At 33.1% G+C, this 21972-nt stretch overlaps 2 protein-coding genes across 2 annotated transcripts; both read left to right on the plus strand.

The window, feature by feature from the left end:
- The first annotated feature begins 5297 nt into the window (after positions 1 to 5297).
- Positions 5298 to 12588, plus strand: LOC111706599 (latrophilin-like protein LAT-2). Its single transcript, XM_023479512.1, has 9 exons — positions 5298 to 5380; positions 5918 to 6006; positions 6262 to 6368; positions 7237 to 7299; positions 7753 to 7837; positions 8485 to 8533; positions 9214 to 9337; positions 10550 to 10624; positions 12359 to 12588. Exons 1-9 carry the CDS (start codon positions 5317 to 5319, stop codon positions 12513 to 12515), a joined length of 813 nt encoding a protein of 270 aa, XP_023335280.1. The 5' UTR covers positions 5298 to 5316; the 3' UTR covers positions 12516 to 12588.
- Positions 12589 to 18103: 5515 nt separating this feature from the next.
- On the plus strand, positions 18104 to 20227 carry LOC111706600 (uncharacterized). Its single transcript, XM_023479513.1, has one exon. It carries the CDS (start codon positions 18249 to 18251, stop codon positions 19848 to 19850), a length of 1602 nt encoding a protein of 533 aa, XP_023335281.1. The 5' UTR covers positions 18104 to 18248; the 3' UTR covers positions 19851 to 20227.
- The last annotated feature ends 1745 nt before the right edge of the window (positions 20228 to 21972 follow it).

Consider the following 21972-nt stretch of genomic DNA (forward strand, 5'->3'; position numbering starts at 1 on the left):
TGAATATTTTTCCTTTGAATACATTGTAGATCAGTTTTCTTGAAAATAGGTATTTTTTCTTGACAATAGGTTAGTTTTCTTGAGAATAGGTTAGTTTTCTTGAGAATAGGTTAGTTTTCTTGAGAAAAGGTTAGTTTTCTTCAGAATAGGTTAGTTTTCTTGAGAATAGGTTAGTTTTCTTGAATAGGTTAGTTTTATTGAATAGGTTAGTTTTCTTGAGAATAAGTCAGTTTTCTTGAGAATAGGTTAGTTTTCTTGAATGGGTTAGTTTTATTGAATAGGTTAGTTTTCTTGAGAATAAGTCAGTTTTCTTGAGAAAAGGTTAGTTTTCTTGAATGGGTTAGTTTTATTGAATAGGTTAGTTTTCTTGAGAATAAGTCAGTTTTCTTGAGAAAAGGTCAGCAATCAATACTCCGTATCATTCAAAATAGGTCATTTGAATTACTACATCTTGGTTTAATTTGATAAGGATAGTTTTTGAATATTTTAAGACAAGGGATAAAAATATAATGCACAAAACTTTAAAATCAAATAGATTAAGAGCTTTAGCTAGTATTGAACCTTGAGTTTGATTTGAGTTCAATTCATATATAAATATATATACATAGTACTCGCTATACAAATAAATATATATATATATATTTGTATAGCAAGTTTTAGCCAGTTTTCAGCATTTAAATATTGATTTGGCATAATCATAAGAGTTTTAATGAGCTTGAGCTAGTTTTGATCGTAATTATAATTTATTAGTGATATAGTGAACCTTTATTGAGCATAATTTAATCTATCCAGTGAACTGGAGCCAGTATTGAGCATAATTTTAATCTATCCAGTGAACTGGAGCCAGTATTGAGCATAATTTTAATCTATTTAGTGACCTTGATCCAGTATTGAGCATGATCATAATCTATTTAATGAGCTTGAACCAGTATTGAGCATAATCTAAATCTATTTAGTGAGCTTGATCCAGTATTGAGCATAATCTTAATCTATTAAGTGAACTTGATCCAGTATTGAGCATGATCATAATCTATTTAGTGAGCTTGATCCAGTATTGAGCATAATCTTAATCTATTTAGTGAGCTTGAGCCAGCATTGAGCATGATCTCTTTGATATGTCTTCCTCTCTCTCTCCTTGGTCTCGTTCTCTCTCTCATCATCTTCATTTGTATCCCCGGACTCAGGGAATATCCTGGATACAACAATATTTAAACCTTAAACCTAGTATATTTGTATCTCTGGACTCAGAGACTATCCTGAATACAACAATATTTAAACTTTAAACCTAGTATATTTGTATCCCTGGACTCAGGGAATATCCTGGATACAAGAATATTTAAACTTTAAACCTAGTATATTTGTATCCCCGGACTCAGGAAATATCCTGGATACAACCATATTTAAACTATAAACCCAGTATATTTGTATCTCTGGACTCAGAGACTATCCTGAATACAACAATATTTAAACCTTAAACCTAGTATATTTGTATCCCTGGACTCAGGGTATATCCTGGATACAACATTATTTAAACCTTAAACCTAGTATATTTGTATCCCTGGATTCAGGGAATATCCTGGATACAGCAATATTTAAACTATAACCCCAGTATATTTGTATCCCTGGACTCAGGGAATATCCTGGATACAGCAATATTTAAACTATAAACCTAGTATATTTGTACCTCTGGACTCAGAGACTATCCTGAATACAACAATATTTAAACCTTAAACCTAGTATATTTGTATCCCTGGACTCAGGGAATATCCTGGATGCAAGAATATTTAAACTATAAACCTAGTATATTTGTATCTCTGGACTCAGGGAATATCCTGAATACAACAATATTTAAACCTTAAACCTTTAATATTCATTTCAGTATTTTTAACTTGTAAATGAATTAAAAGGATTCTAGAGATTTAGGATAGGTTTATCAATGTGTTTTAGTTAATTTAAAAATAATTTACTTTGCCGTAAAACATGTTCAATCACGGCGAAATGTTAAGTTCCGACAACGTATTTTAATAGTATTTTAAAAAATATCTTGATAGTTTTGATAGAATCTTAAAAATATCTTGCCATAGAAAATTAACGTGAACTTTAGCTTTCGACCAAGTTTTTTAAAATCTTTGGTTTTCATATTTGTTATTCTGATTTTAACTGATTCTCTAGCATAACAAAATCCGACCAATCCTTATATTCAACGAGAAATGCAAGAATTAAAACAGATATTTTATTTATGAAAATGATGCATTAAAAACTAAAGGTAAATATTAAATTTGAACAAGTGTGGGAGAGAGGGGCTCTTGTCCGCTTAACCCCCCTAGCTACGGTCCTGTTCCTAGCGTAATACAAATATATATATAGCACTAGGTTATCAGGGCGCTTCGCGCCTTTCTTATATTTCAGTTGAATATTTTTCCTTTGAATACATTGTAAAACAAAAACAAACAAAAAGTTATCTGATTTAATAAAAAAAATTCGTGGATTTTTACAGTTTAATGAAACTTGAATTTTGTTGGAAGCTATATTTTTGAAATTTTGATCATTCATAAACCTTCCCTAGGGTCTTGTGAGGTCCCACACAAAATTTTGGCCCGATCGGTTCAGACAAACAAACAGACAGAAATACAAAGTATATATATATATAGCCTAGTGCATATATCTGTATATATTTTCAGTGTAGAGCGGGTTAAAGCAGGAAACCTTGAGAACTAATCTATTCTTGGAAAAGATTCAATTATATAAATTCTTTAAAAATCTGAAAACAATATATTAAAGGTCAGCTGTAATTGTTTTAAATGTATATATATATATTATATAGCTATCTATGCTCTCAAATATTTTTTTATCACTATGTATATTTACGGGATAAAGTTATATATTTACGTGGAAAACTATAGATGCTTTGCATATATTTGTTCTTAGCCATCTCAAAGTCAATTTTTTTGAACAACTAAATTTCCAAAAATTTTCTTTCACAAATTGCGTATGTGCAGGGTTACCCACAAAGGATGAGACAAGTTGGTTGCATTATATAAAAGCCTGTGCATTATATAAAAACCTGTCTGTGAAGTAAAATAACATTTTTTAGAACATCCTTTGTAGTTTTCCACAGCCCAACGTACACTCATAAAGATTATAAATAAGAAAATTAAAATCAAAATTGTTTTTTTTTGTAATAACGATAATTAAGTAAATGTAAAATATAAACACTTAAAATAAAAAAATCTCCCATTTTTGATAAAATTTTAACTTAAAATCTGTTATGAGTCTCAAATTATTTTCATAATATTTTCAAATTTTTAAAATAATTTTCAGTTTGAACAGTAAACACGATGAATTTATAAATTTATATTCTGGATATTTCTGCAGAAGTGTTCGAAACTCAATACACGTGAATCTTTGTCTTTCTCTCCTTCTAGCGCATACCCTCACCCTCACAGCTATTCAGGTCAGCATGTGATTCATTAAGGTCAGTACGTGTTTTATTTAGGTTAGCACGTGTTTTCTTCAGGTCAGCACGAGATTCCTTCAGGTTAGCACGTGTTTTCTTCAGGTTAGCACGTGTTTTCTTCAGGTTAGCACGTGTTTATTCAGGTCAGCACGTGTTTTATTTAGTTTAAAACGAGTTTTTCCGGGTAGCACGTGTTTATTCAGGTCAGCACGTGTTTTATTTAGGTTAGCACGAGTTTTCTTCTGGTTAGCAAGTGTTTTCTTCACGTTAACACGTGTTTTCTCCAGGTTAGCACGTATTTTCTTCAGGTTAGCACGTGTTTTCTTCAGGTTAGCTATTGTTTTCTTCAGGTTAGCACGTGTTTTCTTCAGGTTATCTCGTGTTTTCTTCAGGTTAGCACGTGTTTTCTTCAGGTTAGCTCGTGTTTTCTTCAGATTAGCACGTGTTTTCTTCAGGTTAGCACGTGTTTTCTTCAGGTTAGCTCGTGTTTTCTTCGGGTTAGCACGTGTTTTCTTCAGGTCAGCTCGTGTTCGTTAGGTCAGCCCGTGTTTTCTTCACGTTAAGACGTGTTTTTATTTTCAGAACAGGATAACTTGTTTAAAACGGATATCCTAGATACAGAATTTGTAATTTTACTTAGTAGAGGATACAGAAAATTCACTTTAAAGAGTATGCAGAAACTTCACTTTAAATGGTATAGAGAAACTTCTCTTTAAATGAGTATAGAGAAACTTCACTTTTAAGGGGTATAGAGAAACTAGATTTTAAAGGGGTATAGAGAAAGTAGAAACTTCACTTTAAAGGGGTATAGAGAAACTTCACTTTTAAGGGGTACAGAGAAACTTCACTTTAAAGTGGTATAAAGAAACTTCACTTTAAAGGGGTATAGAGAAACTTCTCTGTAAAGGGGTATAGAGAAACTTCACTTTAAAGAGGAATAGAGAAACTTCACTTTAAAGGGGTATAGAGAAACTTCACTTTAAAGGGGAATAGAGAAACTTCACTTTAAAGGGGTGTAGAGAAACTTCACTTTAAAGGGGTATAGAGAAACTTCTCTTTAAAGAGAACACAGAAACTTAACTTCAATGGGTTTAGAGAATTAAATTGACCTTCAATGGGTAAAGCGAAACTTAACTTTAAAAGAGGGGAATATAAAAAATTATTTTAAAGGGGTATTATACATAAACTTCTTCGTATGTATGGAGATAAAGTTTCAGGGGGCCAGGGAGAAAGGGATTTGAAAAAAAAACACTTTAAGAAGTAAGGAAGAAACTTCGCTGTAAAGGGGGAAGGAAGAATCTTTGTTTTAGGGGAAAATATTATTTATAAATGGATAAATAATGAATCCTGTTGAAATGTTGAAATTTTGTTAATAAATCAATCATGATCCATCCTTGGTCTGATTATATCCAGCACATGATTGACACCTTTGGACCAGGGTATGACAGGTTTTTGCTGGATTCTAACCAACATTTTGATTGATACGGACACAACAATTACATAAATTCATTGTTTTATACAGGACTTTTGGGGAGGGGGGATACAGGACTTTTGCGCCGTAAGACGTTTTGTAAATTAAGTTTTTAATATTAAAAGGTAAAAACCAAATATTCCGTAAGAAAAAATTTAAAATGGAATTGCTATAATGTAATTTAAGTATGATATCCAACGTATGAGAATTAAGAGACGGAGAACTTTAACCCTGCGGAAAAAAAGGTTTCAATGGAATACCATTCTTTGCAATATTCAAGGAATAATACCGCATTCAACATTTTTATGGTTTAGGTTGTCATTAAAGTGTTTGTAGGATAATTTTTAGGTTTAAAAATATTTTTTTATTTTTTAGTTCATTTTGCTGGATGTTGGTTGAGGGTTGGCATGTTTACAGTTTATTGGTAGATGTCTTCCAGAGCAGACAGATAGGTAGTAGGACAGATTATACAGATATCATAGATTATACAGATATCATAGATTATGTAGATAGGACAGATTAAGGGATAGGAAAAAATATACAGATAGGACAGTTTATACAGATAGGACAGATTATGCAGATAGGACAGATTATGCAGATAGGACAGATTATGCAGATAGGACAGTTTATAGAGATATGACAGATTGTACAGATAAGACAGATTATACAGATAGGACAGATTATACAGATAGGACAGATTAAGGGATAGAAAAATATACAGATAGGACAGTTTATACAGATAGGACAGTGTATAAAGATATGACAGATTGTACAGATAAGACAGATTATACAGATATGACAGATTATACAGATAAGACAGATTATACAGATACAAACAAACAGACAAACAGATATATATGGATAGTGGAGATTACATAAGTTTGAAAGATTGAAATTGTTTAAAACTGAGATGTACAAAAATCTATAAAATGTACGTATATGCAAATTGTACAATAGGACAATAGTATGATTAGAATCTTTTCTCTAAGGTATTGGAGCTTACTGTGGGTTGGGATACGGTATCCCTGTTCTTATAGTTACCGTTTCAATCCTCTGCAGCTATCTTCTAGATCTACAGGTATTAAACTTTAATTTTTAACAATAGAATTTAGTTTTTTCCGCAAACTCTGATTTTCTTATTTCTATCTTTGATTTTGATATTTCAAACTATAAAGTTTGTAAGATCAAGTAGTCTATAGGTTCGAAATATTAAGGTTTACACCATCAAGTTGTAAAGATAAAAAGATTAGAAAATCATAGTCGAGGAAATCAGAACTTGAACATATTTTTTTTCTTAATTTTTTTATATTTTAATTTTAACTTTTATGTACAGGGATATGGTGGTGAGTCGTTTTGTTGGTTGAACCATGAACATGGATTCATCTGGGCGTTTGGAGCTCCAGTAGCGGCGGTTCTTTGTACTAATCTTCTTATATTCAGGTATAAAAATATATAAAATTATATAAATATCATCTAATTTACAATATTTAATCTTTAAACCAAATAGATAAAAATTGATAATTTTCATTTAATGAAATCTATTCACTTGCAATTCACTGGCATCCAGCTCTAAAAAAGAATTGAGCCTTTGACACAACTCTGATGTTTTTAAATCTTTGCAACCCAAAATCGTAGATATTTCAAACTATCTTTTCTGTTAGATCAAATAATCTAAGTTTAAAATATCAAAGGTTTACATCATCATCAGAGCTGAAAACTTTTGAATGGTGGATATCGAGATTAATGCTTGATCCTCTCATTTCTTAACATCGGAACTAACCATAATCTTGTATCCTGAAAAGTGTATACAATTCAACCAATCAGAGTCGCGTATATGAAGCCGATAAATTTGAAATTTTGCGCGTCATTTAAGATTATATACAGAAACCTAATTTAAAAAAACCGGTTTTGATTTTTCTCTACTATATCCAAGAAAGAACGGCTTAAGAAGAAAATCAAAAGTGTGTTCATTGGATACTCAGCTTAAGAAATTCAGCTCAGGTTGAAAATATAAAGGAATTAGATTATATCAATTCATGCCTGATTTGATGTTTAGATCTAGGACTCAGAGCTCGGAATTTGATTATGGAATTGTATTAGTTGGATAAATACCCGTCTCCTGATTGACAATTAATCTAAAATGTTTGTTTAAGCTTTAACAATATGTCTTGACTATTTACCATCACAATGTTTTCTCTCCAAAATTTGTCTTTTATAATACCTTAGAAAAACATAAATTATTAACTTTTGATTGTATAAGTTTACAGCTCTACGGTTATATGAATTCAAATGTACCTTGTTTTTAAAGTCGTGCAATGTTGGTATCCAGGAAGGCTCTAAAAAGGCACAAAAATTTGGACCAAAAAGCCAGGTTACTTTTTTATAACATATCTAATTTTTATGATAGTGAATGTCAACAACTTAAAAGATTTGTTAAAAATACAAACAATAAAAATAACAACAACAACAACAACAACAACAACAACAACAACAACAATAACAACAACATAAAATGCAAAGTTGAGATAACCCAACATTTTAAGGGTTGCGTGTCCTGGTCAGAATGAGCAAGATATTGTCGTTTTTAACCAACATAACTGTTTTCAATTGCCATCCTTGTTTCAGCTGCTTAAATTCGTTTGTCACTGTTGTAGTGACCCCACAATTGACAATTATCAATTTTCAGATAGAAAAATAAGGATCACGCCATCAATTTTTCCGTATGCAACTCTTTGAAGGGTCATTATATTTACATCGAAAGTTAATTTAACTGCATAGATATCAGTTACATTAAACCTTGATTATCCATTAAACCAAATTTCAGGTTTCTTACCTGGATGAAGGGATCGACATCCTTGATATCCATCCTGGGCCTTTCATGGATATTCGGCTTTCTTTATACCTATCAGGTATCCTTTATTCCTATCAAGTATCCTTTATTCCTATCAGGTATTCTTTATTCCTATCATTTATACTTTATTACTATCAGGTATACTTTATTCCTATCAGGTATACTTTATTCCTATCATGTATCCTTTATTCCTATCAGGTATCCTTATTATCCTATCAGGTATCCTTTATTCATATCAGGTATCTTTCACTCCTATCAGGTATCCTTTACTCCTATCAGGTATCCTTTATTCCTATTAGGTATCCTTTATTCCTATCAGGTATCCTTTATTCCTATCAGGTATCCTTTACTCCTATCAGGTATCCTTTTTTCAAATTCTTTGAATCTAATATATATAAATAAATATACGAAAATAAGTATTTAAACTTGATTTGAAATTTTTTCGTATATATATATAATATGTTAGCTATAGCGGGACAAACGGCTTGACCAAATTGGCTGACATTTTTACAGGAAACTCATGACTACCCTTGGGGTAACATAGGCTTAAAAAAATTGAAATTTTTTTCGTCTAAATTCCACAGGCAACGCTAGTAGTTTATATTATTCTAGGGAATGGAATTGACTCTACTAAATATAGTTTATAATAATTAATATTCTAGGGAATGGAATGGACTCTACTAAATATAGTTTATAATATTCTAGGGAATGGAATGGATGGCAGTTTTATTCACTTTACTGAACTCATTGCAAGGTATAGTATAAACTAGAGTATAAACTATAGTATAAACCATATTACATATATACTGTATCTGAATGCAGATACACAACTTCAGATCAACTTGGTTATAGTTGAAATAAACCTGAACAAGGGACTGTCTTAGTAATTTTAAATTGCAATTTTTTTAATTGTCATTTGGTGAGAAAAAACTCGCTTTCTAGAAAAGCTTTCGCAAAATTAATCAATTTTCTGGTAATTTTCTTAAGTAATTTTAAAGAATATTGTAAGTGATTGATTTCTAGAGTATTTTCTGCCAAAGATTGTATTTTTTTAACAAACCGTGGCCGTAGGTTGCCATCTTTCTGGAGGAGGTAAATTTCTGCGTGAACTCTCTCACTGAAGTTAAAGTGAAACCCATAACAATGTGGAATAGAAAGACGACATTTAAGCAATTTTATGTGTATTTGAAAATGTTGATGTTATGAAGCAAAACATTTTATCAGTAACTTGAAAATAAACAAATTAAGTGAAATCGGTCAAATGAGGTATATAGTTAAAGGGACAGACCGGCTATGTAAGGTAGTTGAACTGAGTATGCAGTGTTGTGGAACTTCTTTAAGTGAACTGAATATTATTATAAATAGAGCTAAAAGTCCGTCTCCCTGTTCCAGAAGTTTATGGGTCCCACTAAATAAAAACACGGTTTTTTTTAGGCTTAATAATATTCCTGATGCATGTTGTGCTAAACGAACAGGTTCGGAAGAAAACTCTAGAATATTTGACCAGAAAGATGAAGAACGTTGAGGATACGTCCTATCACTCCAGGACCTCCACCAGGTACAGGATACGTCCTATTACTCCGGGACATCCGCCAGTTACAGGTACTTCTGCAGAGAAATTTTACCCTTTCCTTTAAATTAACTTTGATCCTTAAAAGTATAAACAAAGATTAAGGTTTGCGGAGGTTTAAATTACAAGGCTCACCAGTAAGTATTTACTTTTAACTTTTTAAGTGTTGATTTTCAGCCGCCATTCTTTTACATTATTACAATTTCAAAAATCATAACATATTTTATATTACTATACAGTTTCTATATTGCTATACGCAGTTAGTTTACATTTAAAAAATGAGAATGAAGTGGGGGGGGGGGTGTTAAGTTAATTTTTTTTACCACATGATTAAGATTATGTTTTAGATGTTTTGAACACTTTTTATAATTTAAGGTGCATTATATGTTTTAAGGGAAAATCAAGGTTAAAATAAAAAATTCAACTTATTATGAAAAGCCCTGTAGTACATAAATTGAATACATACCAAGATTATATATATATATATATATATATATATATATATATATATATATATATATACCCCATCTCAACCAGAAACTAAGTATGTTGTGTAAAAAGTTAAACCAATATTTAAACTATTCACCAAAGATCATAAATCCTAAACCTCACATAAATAACAGGGTAAAATAAATACCAGATTTAAACCTTCTCCCGGGGGCGGTTTCTGATCCGATCTCAGGGTTCCACACAGATCCGTCTTCTCCGGGTCATAATTAAACCAGGGACAAGAAACAAGTATATTCTTATCTGTACACAGTTGAAAGGACAATAACGTATTTGAAAGTTGCAAAATAAAGAATATCATTATAATGCTGAGATATATGCAGAGGTAGTATAAAACCTGTTCTTAAAGCTTTCTAGGAGTACCTTTTAAATTCAAATAGCATTTTTTGGAAACCACTGAAATCTTTTTATCAAAGCTATATTTAATTTTTTTGTATTGTGAATCGTATAGGATGGTCGGCGTTTATATCAATAAGATTAAAACGACTTTTAGATTTAAGTTTTGAATTCCTGACGAGCTTTTTCTAAATTATATGTTTACGTAAACAAAGGTAAAAAGGTATAAAATTGACAACTTCTATGTGTTTCCATGTTTATGTGTATCCATGCTGTTGGAAAGCTTGGTAGAAATCTAAACTTAAATCGAAAGTCGTCTTCCTTTTATTGATACATACTACGATGACTGTGATGTAGGAGAGGAGGGTTGAGTAGAAGATTAAGAAGAAAGCAAAGTGAATCTACAGTAGTTGATCTCAACTCCAACATCAGGAACACTAAACCAGCTTATTTTATTAAATCTGATAAAGGGACTGAACACTAAACCAGCTTATTTTATTAAATCTGATAAAGGGACTGAACACTAAATCAGCTTATTTTATTAAATCTGATAAAGGGACTGAACACTAAACCAGCTTATTTTATTAAATCTGATAAAGGGACTGAACACTAAATCAGCTTATTTTATTAAATCTGATAAAGGGACTAAACACTAAACCAAGCTTATTTTATTAAATCTGATAAATTGACTGTGTCCTTGCAATTTTAAGTGACCTATCATTCACAACGGTACCCTTTAAACCTTTATCTGATCAATAATGTAGAAGATATCTGCGTTTTTCTAGCTTAAGAACAATTTACTTAATTATCTACGAAGCAGAAATGCGCAAAACTTTAAAAGAAAATCTACAATTTTAAAAAATCAATTTTCAAACAGAATATCACAGTAAATTCCGGTTTATTCCAAGTACCGGATCGACTTTTAAGCAGATAGAGCAATTTTTAGATTACACTTGCAGACTATATAAAGTTAAACGGGACAAAACACCGAAGGAATTAGCCCCTTCTAGAGAGAATATGGTAATATGATTGATATTACATATATTTTAAATCAGACATGAACTTTTAGGGTACCATTGTAAATCGAACATGTCACTCGAAATGACGACAATACCTTAAATAGAACAAATTAAAATGATGAAGAATTCATGAATTAATAAATATATTTGTTAATCAATAGATAAGTTAAATTGTTAATGCATCAAGATCAAATGATTTAAAGATTAACGAGTTAACTAGTTATTGAACTATTGAACTAATGAATTAATGAATTAAAGAATTAATGAGTTAATGAGTTAACTAATTATTGAACAATTGAACTAATGATCTAATAAACTAACGAAATAATGAATTAATGAGTTAACTAATTATTGAACTATTGAACAAATGAATTAATGAATTTATGAATTAATGAGTTAATGAGTTAACTAATCATTGAACTATGGAACTAATGAATTAGTGAATTAATGAGTTCAATAATTATTGAACTATTGAACTAATGAACTAATAAATTAATGAATTAATGAATTAATGAGTTCACTAATTATTGAACTTTTGAACTAATGAACTAATAAATTAATGAATCAATGAATTAATGAACTAATGAACTAAAGAACTAACGAAATAATTAATGTATAGGCAAATCAACTTATGAATTGATTAATTTATGAATTTAGCGTGAAATATAAACTTAATTAATAAATAGACACATAAATCCGTAATGAATAAATTATTGAAATAATCAATTAATGAAATGATAAATTACTGAAATAATAAATTAAGGAATTTATGAATTAAACCATCGAAGAATTATTGAATAAACAAAATAAATTTATTCAACAAGAAAATAGGACGAATAGCTGAATAAGGATGAATAAGTGAATATTGGAATTGATTCATATAAATAATAAAAAAGTAATATCACTAAAAATAATAATCTGTATCAATATCTTTAACAATAAAACAAATAAATGAGATTGTATTAAATCCAAATAACCTAGAATTTCGTGGGAAAATTTATGATAGTTTCTTTACATTATAATTTTATCTTTGCGTCACGCTTTAAAGGATAAAAATCATTATATTTCACCATATAAAAAACTGAAAAACTCAAGTTACAGAACAATTTTTAAAATTGTATCCATTGAAGATAGTTTTGTGTTTTAGTTTCAGTAAGGAGATCATAGTTGAAGAATCAGCTGATGATGTTCTGGAATTGCAGGAATCAGCTGTTGTACATGAATCAGCTGTTGTACATGAATCCGTGGATTTACATGAATCAGCGGACCCGGAGAATGTTACAGACCATGATAAAAAGCATTAAGAATCAGGAGAAATTTATTTATAAAAACAAATAAAAATTGTAGTTAACATAATAAAGAAGATACGCTTTTTTATGTATGTGTATTGTATTGAAAAATTGCCTTGAGAAAAGGCGCGTATGTGCATTGGTGAGAAAATGAATGTTTGTGTAATGTGTGTATGTAAGTATGGACCGAATGTAATGGTTACAAATTGCTCTATTATTCTACAATTTGTCTTTCAAACAAGGACGTGTATTACTATACATAAGTAGCAAAAAATTAAAGTGGAAGAATGGTACGGGGCGGGGGGGCTTAAAAGCAAGGGAGTTATCTTCAGTAAAAAAGATAAAACGACAACAGAAAGAGTAAAAAGGTCTAAAACGTCAGATTTATGTAAATATATATATGTCCCTTTAACATACAATCTATTCCACAGTTGGGCAAACATGAAGGTGGGAGGGGGCCAATCCAAAATGTTTTCAAGAAAGTATCGATAGTTTATCGATCCAATTGAAATTTGAAAACTGTATGTATTCATTCTAGAACTAAATGCTCATCTATTTATGTCAACTAATTAATCTGAATTTTTTTAAAATTACTTTTTATGTCTAACATTGCGTTGAAATGGTTAAAACACGCAAGGGGCGGTGAACTGTCAGAGGGAAATGAACTGATGCAGGAGTGACACCGTAATACATCTCAAGAAGACGACATTTATTCGACATATTTATCCTGTTTAGTGGGACACGCTGTAGGAGTAAATAAATAAGATGGTAAATGTAAATTATATATTTCACAATATGTTCTAGAAGGATACTGTGTTTTTACTCCAGTTTTTCCTGTCCTTGTCATTTTTCAACGTAAGATAATTGGAGATAGAAGTAGAGGGGGAAGGGGGGGGGGGCACTGGGGGACACAACCCAATGGATTAGCATGCAAAAAAATGGAAGTTGTATTTTTTAAGTCTTGCAACATAATTAGAATTCTTCTTTTTGTAGAAAAAAAAACGTTTGTTTTAAATTTACTTTTTTTTAAAGCGTTAAATAAGTTTCAACTTCTTACATATAAATCGATTGTTTGCTCTTTCACTGTTGGGTATAAAATAAAATAGAGAGGAGTTACGAGGTTGCAAAATTATACCGCCTTTTCTTCATAAATTTGAGCTTGTTCTCTATGACTACAAACAGGGTTACCTACAAAGGATGAGACTGTACAGAATTTATGCAGACTTTTTACTCCCCGTTTTCGGTGATGTTAGGTAATTTCCCAAAGGAATTTTCCCAAGTGGCAACTTTCCATGGGCATTTTCCCAAAGGGAAACTTCCCAAATGGGCAATTTCTCAAGCGGCAACTTCCCAAAGAGTAAGTAAGGCTCTCTTAGGCACCGCAGGCTGCAGTCGGGGGGGGGGGCAAGCGCTACGGCTAGGAATGGATATGGGGCCGAGCGCCGCGGCTAGAACAGGCTGAAGGCCATATACTGCGGCTAGGTCAGACATGGGAAGTTGATGCTGGTCTACCTTTTCGTATCTTTAAATGACGGAGATATTACACATTTGAAGAGTTTTGTTGATTTTTATAAAACGGGAATCTGGAAAAATTTCCGTCAATTTTGAAGGTAAAGAATTGGCAGACCCCATTTTGGAAATCCCGAGACTGGTAGTTTTCTGCGTTAAATGTTTTAACTTTGATATTACAAAATCATGTTTACGAAATGATCTCGCATAGAACAAGGACGATGTAGAAGTCGTCATTTAATTCCCGTGTTTTTTTGGGACACCCTGTATCTACAGTAAAACACGAAAACAGTTAAATTTTCGTAGTCTTCTGTTTTCTACTATTTCTGAAAAAACGCCAATATGATTTTGTGATTTGCATATAAACTTATTCTGAAAAAAGAGCCCTGCACATTTTTAATGACATATACATCAGTTGCAACATTTCCTAAGTAAAGAGAACGGTCAGAACTAAAGTATTTAAGGGGGGGGCGCACAAAAAGTTATTTCCTCGCAAATGTCGTCTTCCTTTCAAATTAACAAACAATCAATATTTCTTCGAGGCATGGATACTTTTGAATGCTTTTGCCGAATCAAAATACATTAAGAGATATCGGTAAGCGTCAAAACATTGATTTTGATGTCTAAAATTGTGTTAAAATGTGAAGACTAATGAGCCTTCGCAGCGTAGTTCTCCATGATACGTTTTTTTTTTATTAATTATTAAATAACGCCAACGAAAAATAAAGTAAAAATCATACAGTAATCTAATTAAATGGTTAGGAACATATTTCTTAAAAGAAATTTGTCAATACTCAATAAATCAATGCTAAAATCGATTATTTCATTTTCATCATTATATTGAATTTCTTATTTTCTTTGAATTTATTCGCAGATTTCTTCAAATTCTTCAAATGTCGTCTTTTCAATCATAATTCAAGAAAATCTGCAGAAAGGATTCTTCACAATTAAGAATACATTAATTTCACGAGAAAAAGACGACTAAAAAGGTTTGTAAAAGATATTACGATTGAAATGAATTACCATACGTTTTAGTACTTAAAGAGACAGTAGTCGTAAGTTTAAGACACCCTTTAAACCTTAATCGAATAAATAATGTTGTTTTCGTGGCCTGAAAAGTGTTCAAATCTTTTAACTTCCCCTAATGTTTCTCGAGCAAGAAATGCGGAAGTCACTTTTGCAAAGACACCAAAAAAAATACTGAAGTTTTTTTAAAACAAAAAAGATATCTAATATTCCAACCTGATCAGACAAAGATTTCAAGAGTAACGTTGTGAATCAGATATGTTCGACGACCAATAGGCCACGGGATTTTTAAAATCAAAACAAATCCTAAAACTATTTAATTATGACTAAACTTAAACTGAAACTAAAATTGTTATCTTAAATATTATATAGAATGTCGTCTTTTTTACAAAGACGACATTTCGGGAGTCCTATAAACTTTTCTCCAGCAATTTTTGGTCTCTCTTCTATTTTTCAACGCCCTTCTACCATCTAATTCTTCCCTTCTTTCCTACACAATCTTTCCTACTTTCCCTTTTTTCTTTTTCTTCTCTCACTCTTCGCTTTTCCTTCTCTTTATCTCATCTTAATATATCATTCTCTTCTTATATTTTATCAATCCTTCTCTTTCCTTCTTAGCTATCTACTCCTCCTCCCAATATTCTCTTTTCGTTCTTTTCTCCCTTCCTTCTCCCTCAACATATTCCGTTCTCTTCCTCCCAAAATTTCCTTGTCTCTCCCTACTTTTCTCTAACTTCATTCTTAGTTCCTTTTTCTTCTCCTTATTATTACCTTCCCTCCCTCTCATTCTATCCTTCTCTCCCTCTCATTAGTTCCTTCTCTTCCTCTCATGCGTTCCTTCTCTTCTTCCCTTCTTCTGCTCTCGTTCATCGTTTTTCTCCCACCTCTCATTCTAACCTTCTCTCCCTACCATTCTACCCTCCTCTTTTTACATTCTTTCGTTCTCTCTCTCTTCTTCTATCCTTCTCGCCCAATCATTCTATCCCTCTCTCTCCTTCTCCCATTATCTGCCTCTCATTCATTCCTTCTATCCCTCCCCTTCTACCCTTCTCTCCCTCTCCTTCTATTCTTTTCTCCCTCACATTCTATCCTTTTCTCTCTCCCCTTCTCCCCTTCTTTTCCTCACATTATATCCTTTTCTCTCTGATATGCGTTCCTTCACTCCCACTTATTCTTCCCTTCTCTCCCTATTATTCATTCATTTTCTCCTTCTTATTCATCCATTCTTTCCCATTCATTCTTGCTTTCTCTCTCATTCATTCTACCCATCTCTTCCTCTCATTCATTCCTTCTCTCAAGTTCATTCCTCCCTTCTTTCTCATTCTTTCCTTTTCCGCCTCTTATTCTTTCCTTTTCCGCCTCTTATTCTTTCTTTCTCTCCCTCTATTTCTCCCTTTCTCTCCATCTCATTCTTCCTTTCTCTCCATCTCATTCTTTCTTTCTCTCCATCACATTCTTCCTTTCTCTCCATCTCATTCTTCCTTTCTCTCTATCTCATTCTTCTCTTATCTCCCTCTCATTCTTCCTTTCTCTCTATCTCATTCTTCTCTTATTTCCATTTCATTCTTCCCTTCTCTCTATCTCATTCTTCCTTTCTCTCCATCTCATTTTTCCTTTCTCTCCATCTCATTCTTCCTTTCTCTCCATNGGGGGGGGGGGGGGAGCAAAATTTGATCTGTAAATTCGAAACATTTGGCTGCTCTTGGATATAAGGCATAAGTATAAGATACTTTAAAGGTACACATACAGCTCAATTACCTTGCATGCACTAAACTTTATTTCTCCTTCAAACAAAACTAGCAGAAAAAAAGCATTGTTTCTAAAAAATTGACATTTTATTATACTGTTATGTTAGTAATAATTGGTATTTAAACTAGAGATAGTAAAGACATTTTTAAAAATGAAAAACTCAACTTAAAATTCTATGAGATGAAAAAAAGGACTAAGGTCTAGAAAATAATTATGACTTGTAAAAGTTTCTGTTTTAAAACAAAGTAGTAGTTCAATTTTAATCATTATATAATAAAGCTCTGCGTTCATTTATATGTTTGCTATGGCTGGCCAAACGGCTGAATCAAATGTGCTGAATTTTAGTGAGGAAACTTATGGATGGGGATGACATAAGCCAAATAAATCATAAGTTTTTGTTTTAATTCGATTTTTAAAATTCCACGTGCAACGCCTGCACTTCAGCTAGTTTGTAATAAAAAGAAAGATTACAAAACGGCGGTGCAATGAATAAAGTAAATTAAATCCAAATTTTAAAAAAATGGTCTTTTACTACCTTGGCATTGGCATTTAAAAAAATTGTTTTACTTGTTATCTCTGATAGCGCCCATCCGATTAGGATTAATGTGCATTCTAAATAGATTTTTCATTCGGACTCCTGTCTTGGTGGCTCTGATCCACGTATACAATCTTCTTAGTGCACTGAATGAACAGCAAACTAATTTTTTTATGTTCTTCACTCTTGAGTTTAAGATTTGAAAAGTGTGAAAGCTCTGAAATTAAGGGGGGGCACTGCCCCCTTGCTCCCCCCTGTATACGCCCTTGCAACTTCCCAATCTATCGATCCCTACATTTCCTCTTATCGCCCATCTTACTACAAATTCTCTACTTCCATCTCCGACTTATTTTTTGTCTTAACTCCTCTCATTCGTCTCTTTTCTCCCTTTCATTCTTCATTAATTCTTTCTGCTATTTTTCCCTTCACATTTTGTTGTAACTCCCCCTTCCGTTTCATCCTTCTCCCTTTTTTCTGTTTCTATTTCCCTTCTCTTCCTATTTATCTTCCCTTATCCTCCCATTCTTTACTTCTCCTCATCACTTTTCTTTCACATGTTTTCTAGTTCTAAAAAGAATTGTCCGTCGTTTTTTTAAGATATTGCAATGATGCATAATAGATGTCTCTGAAGTTTGCTCCGAGAATAAATCTCTGACTAGAGCGTTCCTAGCGGAGTTTCTGAGAACTAACGGTGAGAATCACTTGTTGATCCGGTAGTAAGGAGACGGGAGGAGGAGGCGGGGAGTTTAATGGGACGAGAGAGCACTGAGTCCCGCGACCCAGCGCATCATAGAAATGTCAGTCTACGTGAGATCGCCAAATCAAACGGTCACAAGACAGAGAATGCAAAAGCAGTAAAATTAAAGACTTTAGTGCGAGAAATGAAATAATTAATTTTCTTGAAATGAACCGTGTCTAGACAACAAACAATGTTAAAACATTGCCAAAGTAGTTCAGTGAGGTTACAACGAAAATACCCCCAAAATCCGGACTCTGTGAGCTTACACTCCAATGTGACAACCCAGAGCACAGGAGATTCATCCGACTCGTCCTTAAACTCTAGTTTCAACATGAACCACCACCTAGAGGTTTTCAACGTGCGTAATGCACAATTCGACCGAACCCTGTATCTATGTCCAACACCGGATCCAATCTCCTTGTCATCCCGTACCTCCAGTTATACAAGCTTAGCGGAGACGGGTCCAAAAACTCCGATTAAAGTATTTGCGTCATGTCTCCGACCTGATATAGAATATAAAACCATCAGTGTTGGTATATCAACTACAGCCAAGGACGTAATCTGGCAGCTTCTCTCCAAGTTTAGGATGAAACACAGGGATCCTAAACTATTCTTCCTCACCATGGAGGTTGTTATACAGAAACCAGGTCGTGATGGTTTAACCAAGAAAACTCTAGTTCTCGAAGATGATTCTAAACCTGCGGAGTTAAAGAACTGCAACCCCTGGGGTGAGTGCAGGTTCATGCTTCAAATGAGAAAGGGGGGACTAGTCAAGGTGTACGATAGTATTCTCATGGAGGAGTCACAGTATAAATGTTTACTCATCAGTGATGAAACATCTGTTGATGATGTGATAAAGATTCTTCTGTTCTGCTACGGGTTGGAGAAGGTTGAACGATCAGATCGTTACTGCATGTACGAACAGTGTAGTTCCCAGAGGTATGAGAGAAGGTTGGGAAGTGAGGATAAACCCTTATGTATCCAGGCTCTCTGGCCAGGTCCAACACCCTTCAGCTTTGTTTTAAGAAGGAGTCCATTAAGGATCGAGGACAATGTTTGGAATAAAGAGAGGATGGATAAACTAGGAGATAAGATGAGTATGATGAAAGTACACGGAGAACCCAGGTTAAGATCGTATCCAGCGATCTCCGAGTGGTCAACCCAAACCTGCGATCGATTATCCTCGATCAGTGAACGGGGATCGTTGGCAAGAACCAAAAGCGCTGGAAACCGACTTCAAATATCAGAGAGAAAATTATCTTTATCAAGTTTGGATGAGAGAGATAATTCCAAACACCGGATTTACAAACCAACACCTAAGACCCTGAGCAGGTTTCAACCCCTGCAGACTCCGAATTTCTCCAGGATCCAGCGAGATGAAGAGGATAGCTGGCCAGAGCTGGATAAAGATAGTGAGGAGCATGTAAGCAGTGGTGAAGATATGGATACCAGTTTATCTTCTAACGATTCTCCAACTCCGCCCCTCACCTCAACCCCCCTGTGCGCCAACACACGTCCCTTCTCCTCCCGTCCTCCAGACCAGCATTTATCCGCTCCTAAACCAACAATGTCCTTCCTTTATCCATCTCCGGATTATGAATCTTTTCCCCACAAATCGGTTCCATCCCGTCCCTACTCCTCCCTCTCCTCCTCCTCTGTATCCTTGTCACACACAACCATGGCCCCTGCTCCGTCCCTTCCTCCTAAACCTGCGAGCCTAGCTTCACTATTCTCCAGGGATAGTTCGGAATCTGGTGGTTTTCATGATTATGAAAACTATTTTTACATCTAAATCCTGATCTAGATCTAGATCCTGATCTTGATCCTGATTCTGATCCTGATCCTGATCCTGATCCTGATCTTGATCCCGATCCAGAAACTGAACCTGATCTTGATCCAGATCCTGAACTAACCTGAACCTGGTCTGATCCTGATACTCTAAACCCCAGATCTCAACCTAAAGTTAACCAAAGAACAGTTGATGGTGAATTTAATGTGACTTCCAACCCCAATCCTCCATTATCTCCATTTTAACCCTCCAAACCTTAAATGTTCTCCATTTTAAAACCAATCCTTTCCAGTCCTTCATCTAATATATCTAATCTAAATGTTAATGAATGTTGTTATAGAATCTAGTCATAGAAATATATATATATATCCGAGTAGAAATGCATTTTTTTATTTCTTAGCTTCTGATAATTAAAATTGTTATGAAACAATATTTGCAGAATGTATTCATTTTAGAGTATATATTAGGGTTACTTAAATCTTCAAAGGGGTGGTTTAAGAACAGTTTAGACATTTTACGACTGATATAAAGTTTCACTCATTAATTTTAGTTTTATACTGCTGAACTTTAGTCAACCTGTTCATTCATTTTAGGGCTTAGTTTTTCTTCCTTAGTAATCGGCCATTTTTCTTTCAGATATACATCTTTAGGATAAAATTCATTGGGATGCAGATTTAATTTCATTGTAGGATTCTATAGACGAAATTAAGATTTTTAAATTAAACAATGATACCCTGACAGTAGAGAACCTATATTTAAAATACGAGAAGTTTGGAATTCACCTTGAGAGTAAGCCAAGAAGAAGAGTACGAGTGACAACAGTAATAGTTTAACAGTGGGAGACAAAAGATAAGTTTCGACCTACAAGAGTTTGCAGAAAATGCCAGTTAAGGAGACTTATAGATTTAATCAAAAAGTTAAATATTTAACAATAAAAATGAAAATTCTAAAACAAGAGTCGAGAAAAAATTAAAGATGAGAAGTTTACAATGAAAGCATTAAAGTTGACAATGAAAGTTTAAAAGTTGACAATGAGAGAATAAAAGTTGACAATGAGAGTTTAAAAGTTGACATGGAGAGTTTAATAGTTGACAATGAGAGTTTAAAAGTTGACAATGAGAGTTTAAAAGTTGACAATGAGAGTTTAAAAGTTGACAATGAGAGTTTAAAAGTTGACACTAAGAGTTTATTAGTTCACAATGAGAGTTTAAAAGTTGACAAAGAGAGTTTAAAAGTTCACAAATAAGAATATGAAAGTAAGTTGACAATGAGAGTTCAAAAGTTGACATGTGGAGTTTAATAGTTGACAATGAGAGATTAAAAGTTGACAATGAGAGTTTAAAAGTTGACAATGAGAGTTTAATAGTTGACCATGAGNATTGAATCCTGAGGTTTGTGTCGAACTTGCCTTGATTCAATCCTGAGGTGTGTGTCGAACTTGCCTTGATTTAATCCTGAGGTTTGTGTCGAACTTGCCTTGAGTCAATCCTGAGGTGTGTGTCGAACTTGCCTTGATTTAATCCTGAGGTTTGTGTCGAACTTGACTTGAGTGAATCCTGAGGTTTGTGTCGAACTTGCCTTGATTCAATCCTGAGGTTTGTGTCGAACTTGCCTTGAGTCAATCCTGAGGTGTGTGTCGAACTTGCATGAGAGTTAGGTCGAGAACATGATTATGTTGTATAGTTGTATAGTATTCGGTGATTATCTAAGAATAAAGCCTGGTTAATTGATCTTCTATGAATAAATCTAATAGATTAGGTTTCAGATTAAGTTTCTTTTCCTAGATAATAATTGCTCATTCGGGTTAGTATTTACAGTAACTTTTCCTTTAATTCTCCGATTAGGCTTCTCATTAGGGAGAGTAGTATTGAAGCAGGGTTGAGAAACATACGTATGAATAGCTCAGATTATTTATTACCCACTATTGATCATAAATTATTTTATTGTTTATTATTTTATTATCATTGAAGAGAATGAAAGACTAGTAATGAATGAAATGAATATAATCTTGAGTTTGTTAAACGCCTAAGTTTGAATTCGAATAATTTTTATTGACGTTATAAATCTTTGATCCCCGCGGTTTGAGTTCCTTGAGTTCATGTTTCCAATCCCTTCTCACGTATAT

Source organism: Eurytemora carolleeae, unplaced genomic scaffold (assembly GCF_000591075.1).
Source record: "Eurytemora carolleeae unplaced genomic scaffold, Eaff_2.0 scaffold740, whole genome shotgun sequence".
In the NCBI taxonomy this organism is placed as follows: Eukaryota; Metazoa; Arthropoda; class Copepoda; order Calanoida; family Temoridae; genus Eurytemora; species Eurytemora carolleeae.

Excerpts from the sequence above, each read along its gene's own strand:
- LOC111706599 (XM_023479512.1), top strand. The coding sequence starts at position 5,317 with ATGTTGGTTGAGGGTTGGCATGTTTACAGTTTATTGGTAGATGTCTTC. Across the intron at positions 7,838-8,484 it reads GCTTTCTTTATACCTATCAG|GGAATGGAATGGATGGCAGT; the intron begins GTATCCTTTATT and ends ATAATATTCTAG. Across the intron at positions 10,625-12,358 it reads GATCTCAACTCCAACATCAG|TTTCAGTAAGGAGATCATAG; the intron begins GAACACTAAACC and ends TTTGTGTTTTAG.
- LOC111706600 (XM_023479513.1), top strand. The coding sequence starts at position 18,249 with ATGTTAAAACATTGCCAAAGTAGTTCAGTGAGGTTACAACGAAAATAC.